The following is a 23,029-nucleotide window of genomic DNA, read 5'->3' as shown; positions in this document are numbered from 1 at the left end:
GGGAGGCCATGGCAGCTAGTTTTTGCAAGGCAGAATACTGAAGAGAGAGCTACACACCCAAAGACAAAGGTTCCATGATCTGCAAAGGGTCCCTCACAGGTCTTTGAACTGAATACTGATCTGTCCATGCATGAGAAGAAATGACTCAAGGCTGGAGGCGGGCTATGCCACTGGTGAAGCAGAGCAAAGAACAGGAAAATGGATGACTGTAGTTGTCACCAGGAGGCCTGCCATTTGAGTGTCAGAGTGCTCAAAAGTACCCAATGAGAGGACTCTTGGCTTCACTGTCTCCTGTACCCGCAGGCCTCTGGAGTGGGGTGGTAGTAAGGGGGCGGGGAGAGAAGTTGGGCCAAACAAACAAACAACAAAACAGCACTGGAATCACATAGCGTTACTCTTGGAGCTCCTAATGGCCAGAAATAGTTCATATTTCCTCCAGTCATAGTAGATAGCCCTACTAACACATGGAGCATTGAGCAGAGAGTCCTCAGAAGAGTATTACTTCACTAGTAGGAGTAATTAACCATAGAATAAAGATTACTCTGGTCCCACTTTACAAAGCTTAGCCTTGAAAGGATACAATTATTTCCAAGTGACTTAACTGTATCCTAGAACAAAGCCCAAATTCACAACATTTGGCCTTCAATAACAATTAACAGGCATTCAAAGAAGCAGGAGAATATAACTTCTAAAAAGAATAAAAACCCGGGCACCTATGTGGCTCAGTTGGTTAGACATTTGACTCTTGATTTCGGTTCAGGTGGTCATCTCAGGGGCCTGGGATCAAGTCCCATGCTGAGTCTGCACTCAGTGAGGAGTCTGCTTGAGGATATTTTTCCCTCTCCTCTGCCCCTCCTCCCACTTGCATACACTCTCCGAAATAAAATAAATGATCTTTAAAAATAGAAAGGATAAAAATCAATCAATAGGAATAGACCCCAAAATGACATATATGGTAGAATTAGGGGACAAAGACATTGAAACGGTGATTATAAATATTCTCTGTATGTTCACTAAGCTAGAGGAAGGTATGAGGATTTTTTTTTTCTTAAGATTTTATTTATTTATTTGAGAGAGAGCAAGAGAGAGCAGAGGGAGAAGGACAAGCAGACTCTGGGCTTGATACCAGGATCCCATGACACCTGAGCCTAAGACAAACCCTTAACCAACTGAGTCGCCCAGGCACCCTAGAAGGTATAGGATATTAAGAACAGAGAAAGAAGATATAAAGTCTTCTAGAAGTTGAACTTCTAGAAACAAAAACATACCATGTCTGAGATGAACAGTACGTGTGATAAAATTAACAGCAGATTACACACTGCCAAAGAAACTACCCAAAATGAAATAAGACTGAAAAAAAGATTGGGGGAAAAAATGAGCAGGGAATCAGGAAACTGTGAGACAACATACAGAGGTCTCATATAGGTATGACTGGAGTCCCAGAAATTGGAGAGGGGAAGGAGGGACAAAGTATGTTAAGAAATAAGGAATAAAAACTCTCCAAATTCAATTAAAACTATAAATTCATGGATCCAAGAAGTACAACCAACCTTGAAAAAAAGAAACAAACAAACAAAATCACACCAAGGCACATCATAAACAGACAACTTAAAACCAATAACGAAAAAGAAAACTGTAGAAGCAGCTAGTGAAAAGACATCTTATGTAAAGAAGGACAAAGAATGATAGATTTCTCATTAGAAACAATACAAGTCAGAAGATAATCCAACAACAATATTTAAAGTAATGAAAGGGAAAAAAAATCTGTCAACCACAAATTTTCTAGCCAGCAAAAATGTCTTTCAGAAATAAAAACAAAAGACTTTAGAGACACATGAGACATATAAACGATGAGAACATTCATCACTAGCAGAATACCACAAGAAATGTTAAAGACTTTCAAACGGAAGGAAAATGAAACCAAATGGAAATTTCAAACTATACAACAGAATGAACAGCATAAGAAATAGTTTTCATCTAATGGTATACATATAAATGTAAAAGAACTTTTTCATTTAAAAAAATCTCTAAAAGACTATTGACCATTCAAGCAAAAATAGTAACACCATATTGTGTAGTATCTAACATAAAATACATATAATATTACATAATAAAATACATAATCACATAATAAAATGTAGGACTATAACAGCACAAAGGCCAGGATAGTGAAAATGGAAGTACACTGTTGTAGGGTTTTTATATTGTACATCAAGAGGTATAATGTTACTTGAAAGCAGACTATTATAAGTTAAAGATGCTTACTCTAAACTCTGTAGCAACCACAAAAACAAAAACAAGAAGGTATAGTAAATAAACTAATGTGAGAGAAAACGGAATCTTAAAAATGAAATAAGCCAGAAAAAGAGGTAAATGGGAAGAACAGAAAAAAAAAATCACCAAATCCAACCATATCATTAAACACATTATAATTTAAATGGTTTGAACACCCCCCCCTTAAAGAAAGAGTATGTCAGATTGCATAAAAATAAATTCCCGAATATGTCTTGCTCACAAGAAACCATTTTAAGTAGGACACAGATAAGTTAAAAGCAAAAGGATGGGAAAAGATAGATCACGGAAATGCGAATTTTTAAAAAGCTGGTGTAGCTACATTAATACTAAGCATAGCTTTCAGAGCCAGATGTACAGAAAAAGCAATCAAAATATATATAGTGGGAGGGTATAAGCCTACCAACGGAGGAATGACGAAGGTGATCTGATGGGCTCCTTATCCTGATCAGGTGCTACTTTTGTCAGCTAATGGGCCCTCAAAAAACCTTACAACTTCAAATGAAAATATGCTATGTCATCCTCTGTTTTTGTGCCACTATCACCATATAGATATATTTCTATATCCTTTGCTGCTAAACACATTTTACATTCTTTATCTTATGTGCTATTTTCCCTTCGATACTATCATGACTCCATTGTGACACCATGAAAACTAGTGTCAGAGTAGGAATAATATGAATGTAGAAGACTCTAAAAGATGCATGAGGGAATTCAGGGAATTAAAGGGAAAAGAATATAGGGGACCCATATTTGGCTTTCTACCATAGAATCTTTGTTATAGATGATGAGAGAAAAATTGTTTCAATGGGGTATGCACACAGCTTGCTACAGGACTCTGGGCAGTCAGGAAGATGGAACTGAAACCGTCTAAAAGGAAAGGAACTAGACTTGACAATTTCCATTGACTTGACAAATTTCATTGGCAGATGCTTCAGAGGTTCTCCAGTGGGAACTGGAACAGGAAATGACCGACCGGGTTGGTACTCTAACTGGTAAGAAAAACTAAGACAGACACTGTAAAGTCCAATGTCTAAGACATAAACACCTGGAATGGTAATGATGGGGGTTGGTGTTGGGGAGAAGGTCCCAAGATGTCCTAGAGACTCTGGTAAACTAGAAATGGGGAACTTCCAGGCGGAAGACAGATGTCTGCCAATGTTTTAGGTATGAAAAAATGTGACAATTGAGTTAAGAAATATTTTAAATTTTCATTGATCTGGTTCTCTCAGTTGAGGAAGGGGGAGTGTGTGTAGGGACTATCATAGGAAAGAAACATAAAGTTTTTAATTGTGGTGATGTTTCAACATGTATGAGCTCCAGTCTTTGTTTTCACAGACCTTTCTTCTAAAACAAAGCTGTGTGGTGATGGCCAGCAAACTTTTTTTTTTTTTTAATATTCAAAGATATATTCTCAAAAATTATTTTCTGTTTGGAGTAGATATTTCCCAAGTGGAAATTAAGAGTACTTCAGACATGAAACTTCAATAGGTAAAAGAAAAAAGAAACTTCTTTTTGAGATCAGCTCAAAAGACAGGTGAATATATGTACTGTAAAAAGCCAGGCAAAATATGTGAATATTTGGGCTTTATCTAAAAGTTGTGACAAATTTTTAATCATTTCAGTATGACCCATAGTTCCCACATACATGAAAGTGAAATGGTCTTGAGATAATTTAACTGAAATATTCCATAACTGAATAACAGGTTCAGATATAATTTTGCAGAAGCAGTGGATGACTTGATAGATAAGAGCCAAAAGAAATAAAAGGAGAAAGCCGGGCTTCTTTAAGGTTAAAAGTCTGGTCAGTGTCCCCTATTGGGATAAACAGTCCAAAATGGGTCTCTCGCTCATCTGCACATCTTGCCAAGCATGCCAAGAATGCGTGGCCCCAGCCATTTCTCAAGGTTGTGTTTGGCACAAGAAACCTTGAGGGACAAGGCAATGTCTCCCTTGAGACAAAAAACAGGATTGCTTACTTCTGGCTATAAAATGGTAGATTCCCCAAGCTCAGAGTTCCCGTCCTATAATACAATTCATTGTCTATGAAGGTATTCATCTGGGCCCTTGCCAAAACTCCCCATACCCCCGACAATGGAACTACAGGGCAAGGAGGGCACGGACACAACATGTTCTCCACACCTAGGGTCATAAAATCCTTTGTCCCTGACCCAGGTCTCTCTTGCTTCTGCCAGCATCCATGAAACAGTAACAGGCAAACCTATTAGCTGGTAAGTTGGATAAAATCAAATCCCAGGCCCATTACCTTCTCCCCATCCCTTCTGGTTCAGTTTAAAGTCTTCCACTGGGGCCATGGCCTTTGTGCTAGGGGTGGGGTAACTTTGAGGGGAGCATGACAAAGATATGGTATTAGAATAAGAACCCTCTCCCCACCCCCAAGCCCTACTTCCTTCAACAGACTTAGAAAAAGAACCTGTACTACTCGTTCCTGAATGAAAAAGAAAAAGAGAAAAGAACAAGGGAGCACCCAACAAGTTCTGATCTCCCCATAACTCTTCACAAAAGTGACAGCAAAATAGCCTGGGGCAACATCCCATGGACCCCTCAGCAGCGGTGTTTCCTGTCTGAAAAGAGAGGCTCGTTGCATACAGAAAATGAAAACCTCCACTGTCATCAGCCCCCAGTTAGAGAACTAATTTGAAGCAGTGAAATTCTCTGGACAGCATGGGATATGGCCACCACTAGCGAACACCAGGCAGTTCAAAAAAATTACTCTCCCAAGCCCTCACCCAAATGCAAACAGGAAGCCCAATACTTAGTTGACCTGCTTGGATCTTATTCCCCACATGGGACGCCTACTGAACCCAATCCACCAAGCAACAAGGAAGAGAATGACATCGTGCTGATGTCTGGGGTGATCACGCAGTAACCACAGAATAAAAAATTGGACAATCGTGGGGTATTTTAATTTCTGCAAAGTTCAGATATCTGGGCTCAAGCTTTCTGTCATTTGTAACCTGCTAAATTTCAAGTTTCCGAGTTTGTTTTGTATGAGATTAAGAACTTGTTCAGATGAGCCACAAACATCTGGAACTTATTTATAAAGATACTGTAAGATTTCTACATCTAATGTGATATAAAACTACAACTAAAATAGATTACATACAAACATATAATGTCACATATGAATTAGTTCTTTTGCAACCCAGACAATCTTATGAACCATAGAAAGTGTTCCCATGTGAACTTTTTGGGTACTTTGAAAGATCTCTGATAATTCTTGATATTATTTGGATTGTGTTTGGTGACATTCTGAATTAGCTTTTGGAAAGTTAGACTAATAAAATACTGAGATAATGAATACTTCTATTTCATTAGAGATCATATGTAGGATTCTGCTTGTATGAAATCCTGAGATAATGCTTCATGTTCCCCCGGAGGAAAGCTAGAATTTTGTTTTTCTTTTCAGACTGCTGGGCGGTGGGCAATGAGATGGACAAAGGGGGAATCTGAACTTGTATGTTCAGGTACGAATGCCAGATGTTTAGGCAGATCTTTAGTAAAGAGAAACACATGTTGTAATAGGGCAATATATAGTATGGAACATTAAAATCTGTTATGGGGGAAATTAATTCAGTTTCCCTAAAAGAACAAGAGCAAAAGAAACCTAATTAAATCAGAAATATTAACATGACCCTAGGAAATTTTCTTTGTCATGAAAGAAGTTCTTCCTATGGGCTCCTGTGAAACAGGAAAGAGATAAGAACATATATTATATTATATTATAAGAATTATAATTATAAGAATATAAATTATAGCCTTAGCGAATAGTATTCTCCCACTCCCGAGGGGATTTTAATTCCTGATTCTCCTCAGGAACACACATCTGCCTTACCCGCTAAGTGAGCTGTGCCTTTAGGTTCTCTAGTTTTGGTTATCCGTTATAGTAAAGCTCTCTTTGCTGTTAAATACACAAACAAAATCTACCTTCCTTGAGGATTAAATGAATACATATATTTTTAAGAAAGTTGATCCAGAGTGCCATTCCTGGACTCTGGGTTGCTGTTAGCTGTTGTTTTCCTCCAGTAAGTATTTTAAATACCAACCTGAATTCCATTGTGTTAAAACTGCACTTTAGCAGGAAAAGGAAGAAGCAGCCTCCGGGAGAAGGTTGGAGAGAAAATGGCTATCCTCCCAACAAAAGCGGCTTTCCACATCCTGTAAATTCCACTGAGACCTCTCCAGCAATAGGAAACAAATCTCATGATGTAGACCCAGCCTACCATCCCAACTGAAGGAACTTCCCATTAGGAAAATGTTTTAATTCCTCCACATAAGGATACATTTTGTGGGAAAACAGGGGACAAAGACTGCCCCCTTTGAAAAAGAATGCAGAGAATAGTAAGAAGCTAATTTCTAGGTACCACGCGTCGGGAATATCACGAAATTGGTAGCAAAGAATCAGGAAAGATTGCAAATATCAGAAAAATTTTAAAAACCTGCAAATATAAACATAAAAGGAACAGGGGGAAAAGTCCAAGCTAAAGCAGAAAGAAGTGTTATAAGAATTTTTTAAAATTATAAAGTACTTTAAAGACAAAGTACTTAAGGGCACATGAAGAACCTTCTATAATAATCATCAGAATCTGAATAATAAACCGAAATTGTCCCCCTTGGTACACTGTAAAGCATGCAATTTTAATTATGTGATTTTTCTAGCTAATTTCTGCTTCAAAAACAGTAAAGTACTTCTGCTTACAAGGTGGCAGAGACAAGAACTTTGCTGAACCTCTTTTGTCATCAAAATTTAAATTAGCAGAAACATGCCTTTGAGTTAAATCACAATTAGCACTTAGACCTATTTATTGAGAACCCACTATGTGCCCAACGCTGGCGGGATACGCTAAACAGATTACATTTGTAAAGCACCTGTCCCTTTTCAGGTTCTCACAAATGACATTTTAAAACCAACTATTTGTTTGTCAGCATTAACTGCATGTGCTGAATACATCTATTATTATAAATAGCTCCTACTCAGGAGAGCCTTTGTTTTTAAAGGATAAAATATATCCAGCTGTACTTGTGTATATATATTTTACATAGTTATGTTCGGAAGTCAGTCAACAATAATAAATACAACAGACTGTCGAACAAAATAAAACAACAATTTTGGGGGAACCGAAATGGCATATTTGTCAGGAGATGTCCACAAATAATTAATTACTTTCTCACAATAAAGATATTCTCTTAATCCTAGAGTCTCGTAAGAGGATCTCATTACTTTCTAACCATCTGTCATCACTCCTCCCCAAAAAACTAATTAGGGTTTCATCCAACCACACATTATAAATCATGCAAATGTGGATGGCAAAAAACACAGTTTAGAGAAGTTAACATTATAACATTTTGTATTCTAAGAATCACAGGCTTCAGAACTAGCCTTTCCTGCTCTAATAATGACCCTACTTATTTTTCTCATCTTTTCCTGATTAATTATTCGGTATTAACCTTAGAAAATTAAATTTAAGCAAAGAAAAACTTACAGATAGTAGAGTTTTCCTGCAGCAGGAAGTTCCCTTTTCCGGTAGTCGATCCCAGAATCGAGCTGGACCGTATTACAGTATTTCTGCAACCCAGAAACACAAACAAGTTGTGGCTCAGAATTATGATCTCTTGGCTATCCTTTTTCTTTTTTTAATCTTTGAACTTTTTCCTCAGGAAAACAACGTGTTTAGGACAAAACAAGAGACGTCAAGTAAGAATCATAAAAGTTGACCATTAAATATACATCAAGCCCAAAGAAATCAGTTCAAAAAAGTGAAGATTGGCAGCATGCCCTTCTGAAACTTTGCTATAACAATGCTAACTGGCAAATTCCCCACCTGACGGCACTACATTAAAAAATTTTTTTAAACCCCAATTTCTGTTACCGTTAAGTAAGAAGCTATAAGAAAAAAAAAATAACTCGTGTGTCTTCAGCATCACAATGGGAGGGAGCTGGGCCTGAACGTCGTAGCCACATTTTAAACCAAATGCTCTTACTGAAGGGATGCTTTCTGTATACCTGCACTTCACTCGTAAATGACCACCACTGCCCTTATCCCATCTCATAAATGACCACCACTGCCCCTATCCTGTGGAGTCCCCCTCTCTAGCCATCAATGTCTTTAGAGTTCTTTCCTGCTACAGACCCTCCCTTCCGCCGGAGTCCTGTGCCACCCTTGTCCTTCCACTCTCCCAATCACTTTTTCCTTTCCATCTCCCCCCACCCCGCCCCGCCCCGTCCAGGCTGCACATGTGCATGGAAACTCACACACACCACACACACACGCACACACGCACGCATGCACACACATACACACGCACATGCTGAAACTCCTCCTGTAGAAGCTTATGAACTTTTGCTATACCTATCTCGGTCAGTCGGCTTTCTTTTTAAGGGGAAGGGGGGGCATATATATTATATATTATAGACACATATTCATTCCAGTAGAACAATGGTGAGCAAGGGTTTTCAGAACAATTCAAGAAAACATTTACAGGCTGATCTTTTTGTTTTCATCCTAAATGAAAATTGCTTTATGAAAATTCATGAGGAAAAAATTGTATTTTAACAACTTCATTACCTTTATTAGTGAAAAACTGCTTTTTTGGGCCAAGGTAATTGTGGCAAACTGTGTTTTCCAAAGATGGCTCCAGTAATCTCCCCATGCCAACATGCTGTGATGTTGCTACCCCAACCATCAGGGAGTGGGGTCTGTGCTCCCCCTCCCCCGAATCTTGTGACTAGGCAAGAGGATGCTCTGTGATAGTACCCTATGTGATCATGGCAGCAGCTTCTTACTCACCGGCTGGAACACTTGCTCTGAACCTGGAACTATAAGGTAATGATCAAACTTACTGGAGAGAGCTCAAAGCAGCCCATAAAGAGGGGCTGCTGGGATGACCTGGAGGGGCCCCGGGATGACATGAAACAGAGGTGTCGTCTGACCAGTCCCCAGCTGCTCCAGGTGTTGCCATTAGGGTCCTAAGGGAGCCGGAATTGCCAGCTGAGGCTTTCTCAAATCCCTAACCCAGGGAAACCAGGAGAAATAACGAGGCAGTGTTGTTTGTTTTTTTTGTTGTTGTTGTTTTTAAGATTTTATTTATTTATTTGACAGAGAGATCACAAGGAGGCAGAGAGGCAGGCAGAGAGAGAGGGAGGAAGCAGGCTCCCTGCTGAGCAGAAAGCCGGAAGTGGGGCTCCATCCCAGGACCCTGAAACCATGACCTGAGCTGAAGGCAGAGGCTTTAACCCACTGAGCCACCCAGGCGCCCCAAGGCAATGTTGTTTTAAGCCTCTAATGTCTTCAGTCATTTGTTACACAGCAATAGATAATCTAGGCACACTGGAAATGTGGCAACATTCTTCCTCTCTGAAAGTGCATCCTGGGCTGAACTGCAACCCAAGAGCGGAGGGCTGTTTATCCGCTGCACTGCAGGGAAGAGACTGTGCACAGGGGCAGGGAGAATACACTTCCCCCCTTCCGTGCTGCAGCTGCTAAGTGGCTCAAAAAGGGACAAGAGGGGATCAACCATCCCCCTGGGACTGAGGGGTTTCCCCGGATGCAGGACTTTTGGGGCTTACATCAGGACAGTCCTGGGCAAACTGGGACAGATGATCACCTTAGGAATAACCCAGAAATCTAGACTGGAACGCTGGAGTAGTCTGATCCCAGGGTCCTGGGAACGAGCCTCGCATTGGGCTCCCCGCTCAGCGGGGAGTTGGCTTCTCCACCCTCCCACAACTTGTGCCCAAGCGCGCATGCGCACGCCCTCTCAAATAAATAAGTAAAATTTTTAAAAAATGAAATAAAATAATCCCTGATGGTCCTCTAGGGAAGTCTGCAAAACAGCTTTTGAATCATACCTGTGACAAACAACCCTTGGGCCTAACAAAGTCATGTCACCCTACAATGCTAGACCCCAGCAGCCAGTGGGCCTCACTATACAGACCCCCACCCCCCGCCCAGCTCACCATTCCAAGTGGCTCAAACCCAGAAAGGAATACGGTATCGCTCAAATACATGCACACGCATTCTACTCTCCTCTTGCCTCAGATGATGTTTTTTTTTTTGTTTGTTTGTTTTTGTTGTTCTATTTGTTTGTTTGTTTTTATGCTATAGCTGGGTACCTCTCTTCTCAACTTCAAGTAATGTACCAAAATTGGGAAAAGAGAGACCTCCTCCCCTTTGCCCAGACTATCATTTTGGGGGCCCAGCCACCCAGGACAGGGAGGAGATAGTCTTGTTTTAGCTAGCAGCTCAAACTCTGTCTCCGAGAGAAACCTGTCCGGCCGCCATAAGGACCGGTGTTTCATAAGCTAGTCGTACCACAGACAATACAAATAAATAGCACGGCAATATATTCATGTAAGCATATTTACCCAGGCTCTCCATTTCTTTTAAACCACAGTTTATCTTACACGACCCAATATTCCTAATTTAGCCAAAATTTTTTCTTCTTTATTTTTTTGCTATTAAAAAAATAAAACTAATGGAAGTTATACAAGCTTCAATTTCTCTTTCTGGGTAACTAACTTCTCTCTCATAGGAGTGATTAAGCCCTACTGAATGATTGCATTTGTACATTCACTAATCACCACCAAGGAATACCTAATCAGCAGCAAAAAGAACTACAACCAAAGCCCTCAGATTTTAGCTCTTAATTGTCGGAAAAATACTAACACTCCGTTTATACTTTTAAAGAAAAATAAACCTCAAATTTTCAGATTTTATTCACGGAAGCTAAGTTCTTCAGAACACTTTGCAGAAGGATGGAGGAGGGTGAGAGCTAAGCTATTTCCAAGTTGATGAATCTAGTCACAAGGGCATGATTTAATTTCCTAATTTCCAGGGATAGTTGCAAGACCTGTGACCTCTTATCACCGTCCAATTGCAATGAATAAAACTAATCGGCTACCAAAAGAAATTTATTTTAAAATAGTTTGTATATTTACATCTACAAAGGACAAACACAATTACACAATCTAAAAATGCAATTAGGAAATTTGGGGAGGAAGCAGAGGGAGGTGAACACACCCCTGGGAGCATATGCATGAGTGAAAGGCCTTGACTTTGCAAAGAAAAATGTGCTACTAAAAGAACCATTTTCTAGCAGTTTGCATTTTCCTCAAGATCTACTGTGTGTATTTTTAGCAACTATGAATAGTATCATCAGAAAAATAGCCATCTCACAAAATAACTTTATATAGCTTCTAGTCTGGCTTTTCCCTTCCAAGTTGGAACAAAAGAACAATAAATATTGGGGAGAAAATCCTGTAAAACCACAACATATTAACCTCGTAAGCAAAGACTGAAATACTGAAGTCTTGCCTATCTTAAATACTCTTTATTAAAAAGTATATTGCTTACAATGGAAAATTTGGAAAAAGAAAAAAACACATAACTCAAAGTTTTATGTCTTATCTAAATGATTATATTGAATAGGAACTTAAAAGATATACACTATTGAAGTTTTTTGACAATACTAAACTGATCAGTTTTATACATTTTTAATAAGTAAGCATTAAAGGAAAATATGGTGGAGGCCTTTCTAGTTGCAGGAAATAAAATATTTAAATAACTAAAATCTGTCTTTTAACTTAGTACTTTCAAACCATATCTTTTTAAGCTAAAAAAGTGACCCACTCTCACTGTAAAAAATTCCAATACTAAAAGTGTAAAAGTAGAAATGAAAGTCTATCCCCTTCTCAGAAAAAAAGTTTGCTTATAGCTAATATCCTTCAAGTTTTTTCTACATGTTCAGAGATGATGATAGAGAAGCTGGGATCTTATTTATACATATAGTTCTAGGCTTAATTCTTTCTAATTTTTTTTTATGTTTTTTTAAATTTATTTGACAGAGGGAGAGAGATCACAAGTAGGCAGAGTAGCAGGCAGAGAGAGAGGAGGAAGCAGGCTCCCTGCTGAGCAGAGAGCCGGATGATGGATGATGTGGGGCTCGATCTCAGGACCCTGAGATCATGACCTGAGCCTAAGGCAGAGGCTTAACCCATTGAGCCACCCGGACGCCCCTCTTTCCCAATATCTTAAACGTTCTATGAGAGAAATAACTAGATTTAAATACAGGAAAGCTACACTGGCACTGTACTGGTTTGTTTGCTAAGAATGTAATTGTATAAGTAAATGACAAGTAAGAGTACAGAAAGATATTGAGCCAAAAAAGAAAAAAGGAGACTCGAAGGGGAGGGTCTCTTTTTGAGGCAGGATATACATCCAGACATACATGCTGAAGCAGGTGTACATCCAAAGATACCTGAATCAATCACATTCAAAACAATAATGTGTTACCACTTTTAAGCGAAAGCAATGATACATAAAAATTCAACACGTTACATTTGGACATATTTTTAAGCTTTGTGCAATATAAATATAACATAAATGCAGAAAAGCACACAAGTCGTAAATGTCCAGCTCAGTCAAGAAACAAAACATTACTAGCACCGGTGAAGTCCCCCCTACTAGCCTGTTCTACCTCTTCAAAGGTAACCAGTCCTCTGATTCTAGCAATGCAGGATTTTGCCTCTTTGGGGAGTTTTACTTGAGTAGATCCACCCAGTATGTATTCTTTTACGACTGGGCTCCTTTAGGTTTGTGAGATTCACCCATCCCCATGTTGTCTATAGTTACAGTTTGGTGTGTCATATACACTACATGAATAAGCCACAATCTATCAACTCATTCTACTGTTGGTGGACATTTGGGTTGTTTCTAGTTATTGTTCTTTCCAATAATGCAGTCATGAACACTTCTGCACGTGAGTCTTGGCACACACATGCACATGCTCTTGTTGGATACACACCTAGAAAAGTAACAGCTTGGCCATTGGGTAAGCGTCCACTTAGCTTTAGTAAACACTGTCAGGGTTCCAAGGCAATGCGCAACCTATACTCCCAAGTGTGTGTTTGCTACTAGTGGAAAAAAATACAGTTGATTTTTGAGTACTCAGCTTATATCCACCAGTCTTAGAAATTCAATTATTCACGTAATATTTTTTGTATGTTAATTTTTCAGGATGATACTAGAGATGTCCCCTATTTTTCAGGATGATACTAGAGATGTATGTTAATTTTTCAGGATGATACTAGAGATGTCCCCTACATTGTTTTATATCACAAAAAAATACACATTTATGGCTTAACAAGTTCTCTGTAAATTCAATATCTACTTTGGATTAACTTAACAAACACCGAACACTATATACTGGGTACTTCCCTGGTTCCTAGAAATATTATAAATAAGCTTTTGCTCTGACAGCCAGGTAGAACTCAGATATTTGCCTCAAAGTTACCATTTTCTTCTTCTCCCACTCATGGATCTCATTCTTCAAAGTTGATAAGTTCTTTGCCAATTTCCCAAAAGTGCGATTTTAGCCTATTACTTAATTTCCCCCTCAGTTTTCTCCTCTATAAAATAAAGGAATTGAATTATGATCACTTTCAGTCTCAAATTTTTTTTTTTGAGATTTTATTTATTGGGATCAGTTGGTTAAGTGGCCCACTCGTGATTTCTACTCAAGTCATGACCTCAGGTTTGTGAAATCGAGCCCCTAGTGGGGCTCCATGCTCAGTGGGGAGTCTGCTTTAGATTATCGCTCTCGCTCTGCTCCTCCCCTCACTCGTGCACACTCTCACTTGCAAATAAATAAAATCTTTTAAAAAAGATTTCATTTATTATTTGAGAGGGAATGTGCAGGCCTGTGCACAAGCAGGGAAAGGAGCAGAGGGGAAGGGAAAGAGAATCCAAGCAGACTCTGCACCAAGTGTGGAGCCCAATGACGGGCTTGATCTCACAACCCTGAGATTATGACCTGAGCTGAAACTGAGAGTCCAACATTTAACCAACTGAGCCACCCACGGCACCCCTCAGTCTAAAATTCTTAATACAATCCTGAAATTCTCACACTTATTACAGCTAAGTTCTTGTTCAGGCTTTTTTAGTTCTGAAGTAGACCCAAGCCTCAGAGTCTACCACAAACCACTCTGCCTCCTTTGCTTTCTTGCTCATCTATTCCAAAATACATTAAAAAAAATTTTTTTCCCATTGCCCCACTCCTACTTCCCTGGATACCCTACTTGTTTCTCATTTAAAATACCCATACCCTACCACCTTAGCAGGTAAGGTTTGTATCTCTTCTTTTTACCAAGCAATTTCAGAATTTCTTTTCCCTTCCAAAAAGCAGGAAAGTAAGATAATTTAACCATTGCCAAGTGCTATTATGTTTCACTTGTGTTAATGCGTATTAACTTGAACTTACCTCACATAATCCTCAACTAATCATACACAGAGTAATTTTTTATCCCCATTTTACAGTTGAGGAAATTTATGGAGGAGATTACTTTTTTAAAATCACTGCAAAGGCCAAAACTGTGTTCCCAGCAAATTCGTATGTTAAAGTCCTAACCCCTAGTACTGAAGAGTGTGGCTGTACTTGGAGACAGCCTTTAAAGAGGTGATTACATTAAAATGAGGTCTTTGGGGCAGGCCCAATCCAGTATTACTGGTGTACTCATAAGAGGAGGAAATTAGAACACAGACATGCAAAAGAGGAAGGACCAAGTGAAGGCAGAGGGAAAAGCCAGCCATCTGCAAGTCAAGGAGAGAGGCCTCAGGAGAAAACAACCCTGCCAACACCTCGATCTTGGACTTCTAGCCTCCAGAACTGTGAGAAAATACGTTTTTGTTGTTTAAGCCAACCAGTCTGTAGTATTTTGTCATGAGAGCCCAAGCATACTAATACAATACTAACACTCTTATAATAAGCATACAGAAAGACATTTTTTAAAAACAGTAAAAAAGGAAAGAACAGTTGTGACCAAAAAAAAAAGCCAGGACCAAAGCTAAAAAGCACCGCTGTATACACCTGCTTATAATGTGAACCTCACACTGCCTCTTTCTGCGGTCACAGCTGGAGGGGAAAACACAGTAATTTCACAATTCAGAGAGCTCTAGAAAGACCACATAGTTTGTAGGTGACTGAGTCATGATTTGCCCAGGTCACTCCCGACCCCAAATCCGTGACCTTCTCACCATGCCACACTGAGTTATTACACAGTAGCTACAGGATCATTTGTCCTTAGCCTCATACAATTTACATGATTATTTCTTGCTCCCCGATTCCTCCTTCCATATCCCAAGTCAATTACCTCCACACAGCATACATATGCTACTTGCTCTTCTAGAGGTCCATACTGTATGATTTCGTTATAGTTTCCTTTAAGTATTTAGTGCAACACGGTGTATGAGGTATGTTCAACCTATACTAAATTCTACATCCAACTGGATGGTAGTATAGTAGTCTTCCCTTATATAGGATGTTTTCTATGTTTAAAGTGTCTGCTTAACTCACAGTCCACTATTTTTGTGACCTGTACCTGATCATCTAAACTGATCTTGTCAGTCTTGGAAGGTAAACTCCAAGAGAACAAGAACTGCCTGCTCAATTAGTCTTTATCAGAACTCAGAGACAGAAAATTCAGCCAAAGAGTTGTATCTTCCTCCAAAGTAAGAGCTTCATCCCATGGCAGGATTTCTTCAATGAGAAAGAGATGAAACCAGGAACACAGCCACATTCATACAACAAAAGTCCTGCGCTATGCTGATTAGGCTCCTTATGCCCACTACAATCACTCATGTAGCTTGGAAAAGACACAAGTTAACTTTGAGTCTCCTAAACCAAGGCAAATGGCTGGGAAGATGGAAATATCCTGGTTGGTAGACCAGTGGTTCTCAACACTGGATGCATGTTAGCATTAGCTGGCAATTATTTAAAAAGTACTGATGCCCGGGTCATACTCCCAGACATTTTTGCAGAGGAGGGCTTACATTGGCTGATTCTGTCTGTTTTATTTTAAGCTCCTTAGGTCATTCTAATGAGCTATCAGCAGTGAGAACCACTGGCTTAGCCTAATCTGGTCCCGCCTGCAGTTGGTCCCATCCAAATCACATGGCTATTACATAGTAAAAGAAAGGTGGAATGAATTTTGGAGAAAACCACCACATTATCCACCATAGGTAATAACTAAAGCCACAGAATCACCCAGGGTTGGTGTTTATGGCCCTAGAATCAAAGAGTCGGAGACTGGTAACATTGATTCCTCTCTTGTTTATGTTGGATAAAATGAGATGAAAAGAAATCACCATTACTTTGCAATGAGGGTAAAGACATAAAAGCATATGAGTTGTCAAAAATAAAGGAAATAGAATACTAAGTAAACAAAAGATTGATAAAACTTAATGTGGATTAGAGAAATATTCTGTAACTGAAGTAGTATGATTAGATGAAGAGGACTTGAAATAAATTTCCTTAGGGAAAATAAATATTTGAGAACATACAGAAAGGACAAGAGACTTGAGTGACTTGTCCAGCAGAAGATTCCAACATCTTAAACTAGATGACCCTAAGTTTATAAGTTGGGTTTTCAACTCACATTTCATATTATTAATGAAGCTACATTCTTTTTTTTTTTTTTTGATTTTTATTTATTTATTTATTTGACAGGTAGAGATCACAAAGTAGGCAGGGAAGCCGGCACACAGAGAGAGGAGGAAGCAGGCTCCCTGCTGAGCAGAGAGCCTGATGCAGGGCTCGATCCCAGGACCCTGGGATCACGACCCGAGCCGAAGGCAGAGGCTTTAACCCACTGAGCTACCCAGGTGTTCCTGAAGCTACATTCTTATCTTTTTGAGCACCACTATGATTTGGATCATTCCAATAGTTCTCTGAAATAATGAGTTCCTGGATATTTCACTAAAAATATTTTCCAAAAAAAAGAGGCAAAGCACCAGCATCTGGAGTCATATCTGATCAAACTTAGCAGGTACAGAACTGAAGCCCAGCACAACAATTGTAGGGTTTTCCTGTCCGTATTTGGAACTCTGAGATAAAACCGTGGCCCTTCAAAACCAAACCTCCACTCTCATCATCTATAGTAGGAAAGGTGAAACATTTGACTGTGGCAACAGCTACTATGTAACCAGAGACCTTGTTCAAAAGGCCAATGACTTACTTCCCCTTCTATATTCTTTCCCTGAGACATATTGATTCTTAGAAAATATTTGGACTCTAGTATACTAAAGTATGCTAACTATCATCTTTAGACTATCAAGAAGTAGGAAATTGTAAAGAACAAGAACGCCTCTGTCAACTTGGTCAAGACCTTAGGTACTGTTAGTAGACTGGTTTCCTGATAAGACTTAATTTGAATGATCTAAGATACCAATTTGTAACTTAAATAATTATGTGCCAGGGAGGGGAGCACATCAGAATTGATGAAGTCCCATCCTTACACTATCAAATGGAAACTTTTGAGACATAGGATGCTACATAGAGTTTATGTGTTTTCTGCTTGTTGTAATAGAAGATGCCTCACTGCCCTTTATATATGTTTAACCATAAAAATGTTATATATAAATGTTTAATCATGGTTATCTTTATATTTTATAAAACTGTCACAAAAGAATAAAAATAACTATAACCACCATTTATTGAACACATAATTTTACAACAACCTTTAAAGATAGGATTATTGGCCTCGATTTACCAATGAAGTACTTAAAATTCAGAAAGAGCAAATATTTTGCTCTACTTGTCTAGAGTTATTTGGCTCTTAGGGGGCAGAGACTAAACTCAGGTCTGCAGACCATGCACTGCACGTATTTTCTATATTCAGAAAAAGACAGAACAAAATTCACACAGTTCAATAATTCAACCATCCTTAAATATTCTGGCCATTATGATTTTTGAAATAACATGATACTTAACTCGATATGTACAAGCAACATCCAGTAAAATTCCCAGAATACCTCACATTAACGCCACATGATTTCTTGTCACTTATTTATTTACAACCTACTGTGCTCTGGAGGGTACATGTGGCTTCTTTAAAAAAATCACCTTACTCTTTGTATATTTAATTTTCATTTAATTTTCAAGGGTACATGTGGCTTCTTTAAAAAAATCACCTACTCTTTGTATATTTAATTTCCATTTAATTTTCAATGTTATCTAATACACAAGTGTAAATTGACAAAACCTAATGAGCTTTAATTACACAGAACTGTTGACCCAGAAATCCCAATTCTAGGATCCTATCCTTCAAAAACGTTAACTCCTGTGATTAAAAATGCATTTGTAAACAGGTTTTTTAAAGCATTATTTGAAAAGAAATATAGTAAACCTAAGTACCCAAAAATAACAGATTAGTTTAAAAATATTAATGACAAAAGGTATAAAAGCTATTTTTAAAAAAGGTATAAAAAAGCACAAGGTTTCTGCCTGGCCCAGAGATTTTTTTTTTTTTTTTTTGGCCCAGAGATTTTTAAAGGGGTTTGATCAGATAAGGGAGTACAGTGGTCTGCAGCCATTAGTAGAAATACAAAGCAGCCATTAAAAAAAAAAAAAAAAAAAAAAAGAGCTGGAGTTATATCTGTTATAAAAAGATCTCCAGGATATCTTGAAGGTATAAAAAAGCACAAGTCAGATTAAGGTGTAACTATTACTCCATTAATTTACAACAAAACTATATGCATAGGTATATATAGAGATCTGTATACATATAAATGTACAGAAAAATGCTTGAAAGATACAGATTTTCTTTCAGCTTTATTGGGATATAAATGACATAACATTTGTAAGGTTAAGGTGTACCACTGATAAACTTAACATACTGCAAAATGATTACCTATCATTTTGCAATATGTACCCTATCATCTCACACAATTACCATATCTTTTTTTATGACCTAACTTAGCAATTTTCAAGCAAATAATACAGTATTGTTAACTGTATTCACCATGCTGTGTATTAGATACCAAAAACTTAATCATTTACAACCAAAAGCTTGTACCCATCTCTCTATTTCCTTCGCTCCCCAGCACCTAGCAGCAACCAATCTACTCTCTCTGTCTCTATTAGTTCGGCTTTTTTAGATTCCACATATAAGTGATATCAAATGGTATCTGTTTTTCTCTGACTTATTTCACTTAGTGTAATGCCCTCAAGGCCCATCTACTTTGTCACAAATGGCAGTGTTTCCTTCTCGTGGCTGTAGAATATTCCATTGTATGTGTGTGTATATATATATATATACACACACACACAGAGACACACCACATCTTTATCCATTCTTCCATTGATGGACACTTAGGTTGTTTCTACACCTTGGCTATTGTGAATAATGCTGCAAAGAACACAGAAGTGCAGATGTCTGTTCAAGATAATGATTACATTTCCTTTGCATATATACTCAGAAGTGGAATTGCTGAATCATAGGCTAGCTCTACTTTTAATGTTTTTGAGGAACTTCAATATTGTTTTCCCTAGGGGCAGCATCAATTTATAGTCTCACAAACAGTGCACAAGGGTTTCTTTTTCTCTATATCCTTCCCAACACTTATCTCTTGTGATTTTGAGGGTAGCCATTCTAACAGACTGAGGTGACATCTCATTGTGGTTTTGATTTACATTTTCCTGATGATTAGTTATGCTGAACATCTTTTCATGCACATATGACCATTTGTAGGTCTTCTTTTGAAAAATGTCTATATGGTTCCTCTGCCCATTTGTTGGAGCCCCCTACTATTATTGTGCTGTTTGTGTATTTCTCTCTTTAGACCTTTTAGTATTTTCTTAATAAACTTAGGTCCCCTGATACTGGGTGCACCTATGATTGTTATGCCTTCTTGATAAGTTGATCCCTTTATTATTATACAGTAGTGTTCTTTGATTCATTGCAGTTTTTAACTTAAAGTCTATCTTCTCTCTTTTCTGATTTAAGTATAGCTATCCCTGCACACTTTTGGTCTCTACTTCCATGGAACATCTTTTTTTCATTCCTTCACTTTGAGCCCACATATCCTTAAAGCTATGTGTCCTTATAGGCAGTACAGAGTTAGGAATTCCTTTTTTGTTTTTAATCTATCCAGACAATCCATGCCTTTTGATTAGAGAATTTAATCCACTTATATTTAAAGTAATTATCGGGGCGCCTGGGTGGCTCAGTGGGTTAAGCCGCTGCCTTCGGCTCAGGTCATGGTCTCAGAGTCCTGGGATCGAGCCCCGCATCGGGCTCTCTGCTCAGCGGGGGGCCTGCTTCCTCCTCTCTCTCTGCCTGCCTCTCTGCCTGCTTGTGATCTCTGTCAAATAAATAAATAAAATCTTAAAAAAAAAATAAAGTAATTATCAATAGGTAAGGACTTACAAAGGCCATCTTACGTTTTACTCTGGTTGTTTCCTTGTTCCTTTCTTTCTCTCTTGCTGCCTTCCTCTGTGAACAGATAATTTTCCATAGTGGTAGGCTTTGATTCCCTTATCTTTATTTTTAGTGTATCTACTGCAGCCTTTGTTTTGTGGTTACCACATAAACTACCTTATGAATATAACAGTATATTTTACACTGACAACAACCTCAATCTCATACAAAAACTCTACCCTTCTACTACCCTTTTTTGTTTTTGATGTCACAATTTAGCCATTTTCATATTGTGTATTCATCAATAAATTATTATAGCTATAGTTATTTTTAATACTCTTGTTCTTTAACCTTTATACTTGATTTAAGTGGCTAACGCATCACCAAGTTACAAAATTAGACTATTCTGAATTTGACTATACTTCACTAGTGTATTGTATATTTTCATATTACTAGTTACTGTTACATTTCAGTTTGATGAACTTCTTATAAAGTAGGTCTAGTGATGATGAACTCCTTTGACTTTTCTTTTTTTAAATTTTTATTTATTTATCTATTTGACAGATGGCACAAGTAGGCAGAGAGGCAGTCAGAGAGAGAGGAGGAAGCAGGCTCCCTGCTGAGCAGAGAGCCTGATGTGGGGCTCCATCCCAGGATCCCGGGATCACGACCCGAGCCGAAGGCAGAGGCTTTAACCCACTGAGCCACCCAGGTGCCCCTCCTTTGACTTTTGTTTGTCTGAATAAGTCTTTGCTATACTTTATTTCTGAAGAATAACTTTACTGAATAGAGTAGTCTTGATTGGCAGGGTTTGGGTGGGTGTTTTTTTTTTGTTTTTTTTGTTTTTTTAATTCTTTGAGGTTTTTGGATGACCTACAAGCTTTATGAACTTGGATATCCAAATCTCTCCCCAGATTTGGGAAGTTCTCTGCCATTATTTTGAATTATTTTGAATTATTATTTGAATATATCATCCTAACCTCTTCTGGCCTGTAAGGTTTCTTCTGAGAAATCTGATAGTCTTATAGTGTGCTAGTAACAAGTTTCTTTTCTCCTGTTGCTTTTAAGATTCACTGTCTCTGACTTTTGAGTTTTATTATAATGTACCTTGGAAAAAATTCTTTGAGGTTTTTGGATGACCTACAAGCTTTATGAACTTGGATATCCAAATCTCTCCCCAGATTTGGGAAGTTCTCTGCATTATTTTTTTAAATACACTATCTCCCCCCTTTCCCTCTCTTCTCTTTGTGGAACCCCAATAATTCAGATTGTTTCTTCTGAAGGTATCTCGTAGTTTATGTAAATTTTCTTCATTCTTTTTGAACCTTTTTTCTTTGTTCTTCTCTGACTGGATAATTTTAAAGTTCCTGTCTTTAATCTCACTGATTCTTTCTTCCACTTGATCAAGTCTAATGTTGATTGCCTTCTATTGCTTTTATTTATTTATTTTTTTTATTTCATTAATTGTATTCCTCAGTTTCAGAATTTCCATTTGGTTCTTTTTAAGATTTCTCTTTGTTAAATTTATCATGGTGTTTGTATATGGTTTTCCTGATTTTTTGCACTATTTTTGTGTGTTTTCCTATAGACATTAAGTTTCTTTAAAACAGCTATTTTGAATTCTTTATGGGGTAAATCCCAGAAGCCCATGTCTTTGGGATCAGTTATTGGGAAACAACGGTGATTCCACGATTTTTCATATTCTTTGAACTTTTGTACTATTGTCTTCATATCTGAAGTAGCAGCCCTCCTCCTGTTTTTACTAATAACTTTCAGGAAAGAAATACCTTCCATCAGCCGGCTAGGGATTTGGGGACTTTCTCAGACCTTCTATGAATATATGTGCTCCACAATTATTGCTCTTTCTTGAATTCTTAAGCTTATATGCTTTCTCTCAATCCTGCAATATCCTGAGTCTAATAACCTTCCTTTTATTTTCCCAAAGGGAGCACTTAACGCTCAAGTTTGTAATCTCTCCCTTATGTGCAGATTCTGGCTGGCTTTCTGAACATGCTCACTAGCCATCTGCCAAAGCTCATTCTTATCACAGCCACTGGGAGCATATACAGGGCATCAGCCATGAAGTGAGGGTGTGTGTGGGTGTCTGCACGTGCACATATGTGTGATAATGCAGAGCACGGGAGATGCCCTTGAGCCAACAGAGGATCTGGGCAAGGGTCCCCAGCAGCTTGTGAGCAGGCTTCTTGATGTGTGTGAAGCAATTCATAGGATCCACCTCTCTTTAATGCCTTCAAACAGAGTGCTCCTCTCCTAGCCTCTTCCTGCCCTCCAGCCATGCAGCTCACGATTTAGTACTCTGGATGGGACAAAAGAGAAATGAGCCTCAGGCAGCATCCCACACAGCTGGGGAAGCAGGGTGATCACTCACTTCCTCTTACGATCCCCTATAGGAGAAATCACAGGCCAAGAAGTTCTCTCTTGGCCCTAGGCTGTGCTGCCTTGGGGGAAAATCAAACTGTTCCTCTTACTTTCTCCAATGTGTCCAAACCCAGGTTTTGTTTG

At 38.4% G+C, this 23,029-nt stretch overlaps 1 protein-coding gene across 5 annotated transcripts in view; it reads right to left on the bottom strand.

Moving 5' to 3' along the window:
* Positions 1–23,029, bottom strand: part of AFG1L (AFG1 like ATPase) — a 225,986-nt gene that overhangs the window by 54,150 nt on the left and 148,807 nt on the right. For all 5 annotated transcript variants that reach the window (XM_059401156.1, XM_059401155.1, XM_059401157.1 and 2 more), the window contains one exon: positions 7,797–7,879. In XM_059401156.1, the coding sequence (XP_059257139.1) occupies positions 7,797–7,879 (83 nt within the window). The remainder of the gene's footprint in view (positions 1–7,796; positions 7,880–23,029) is intronic.

The sequence above is a fragment of the Mustela nigripes genome, chromosome 5, assembly GCF_022355385.1.
Source record: "Mustela nigripes isolate SB6536 chromosome 5, MUSNIG.SB6536, whole genome shotgun sequence".
In the NCBI taxonomy this organism is placed as follows: Eukaryota; Metazoa; Chordata; class Mammalia; order Carnivora; family Mustelidae; genus Mustela; species Mustela nigripes.
The sequence above is the reverse complement of the archived record's forward strand: the minus strand, read 5'-3'. Positions and strand labels throughout refer to the sequence as shown.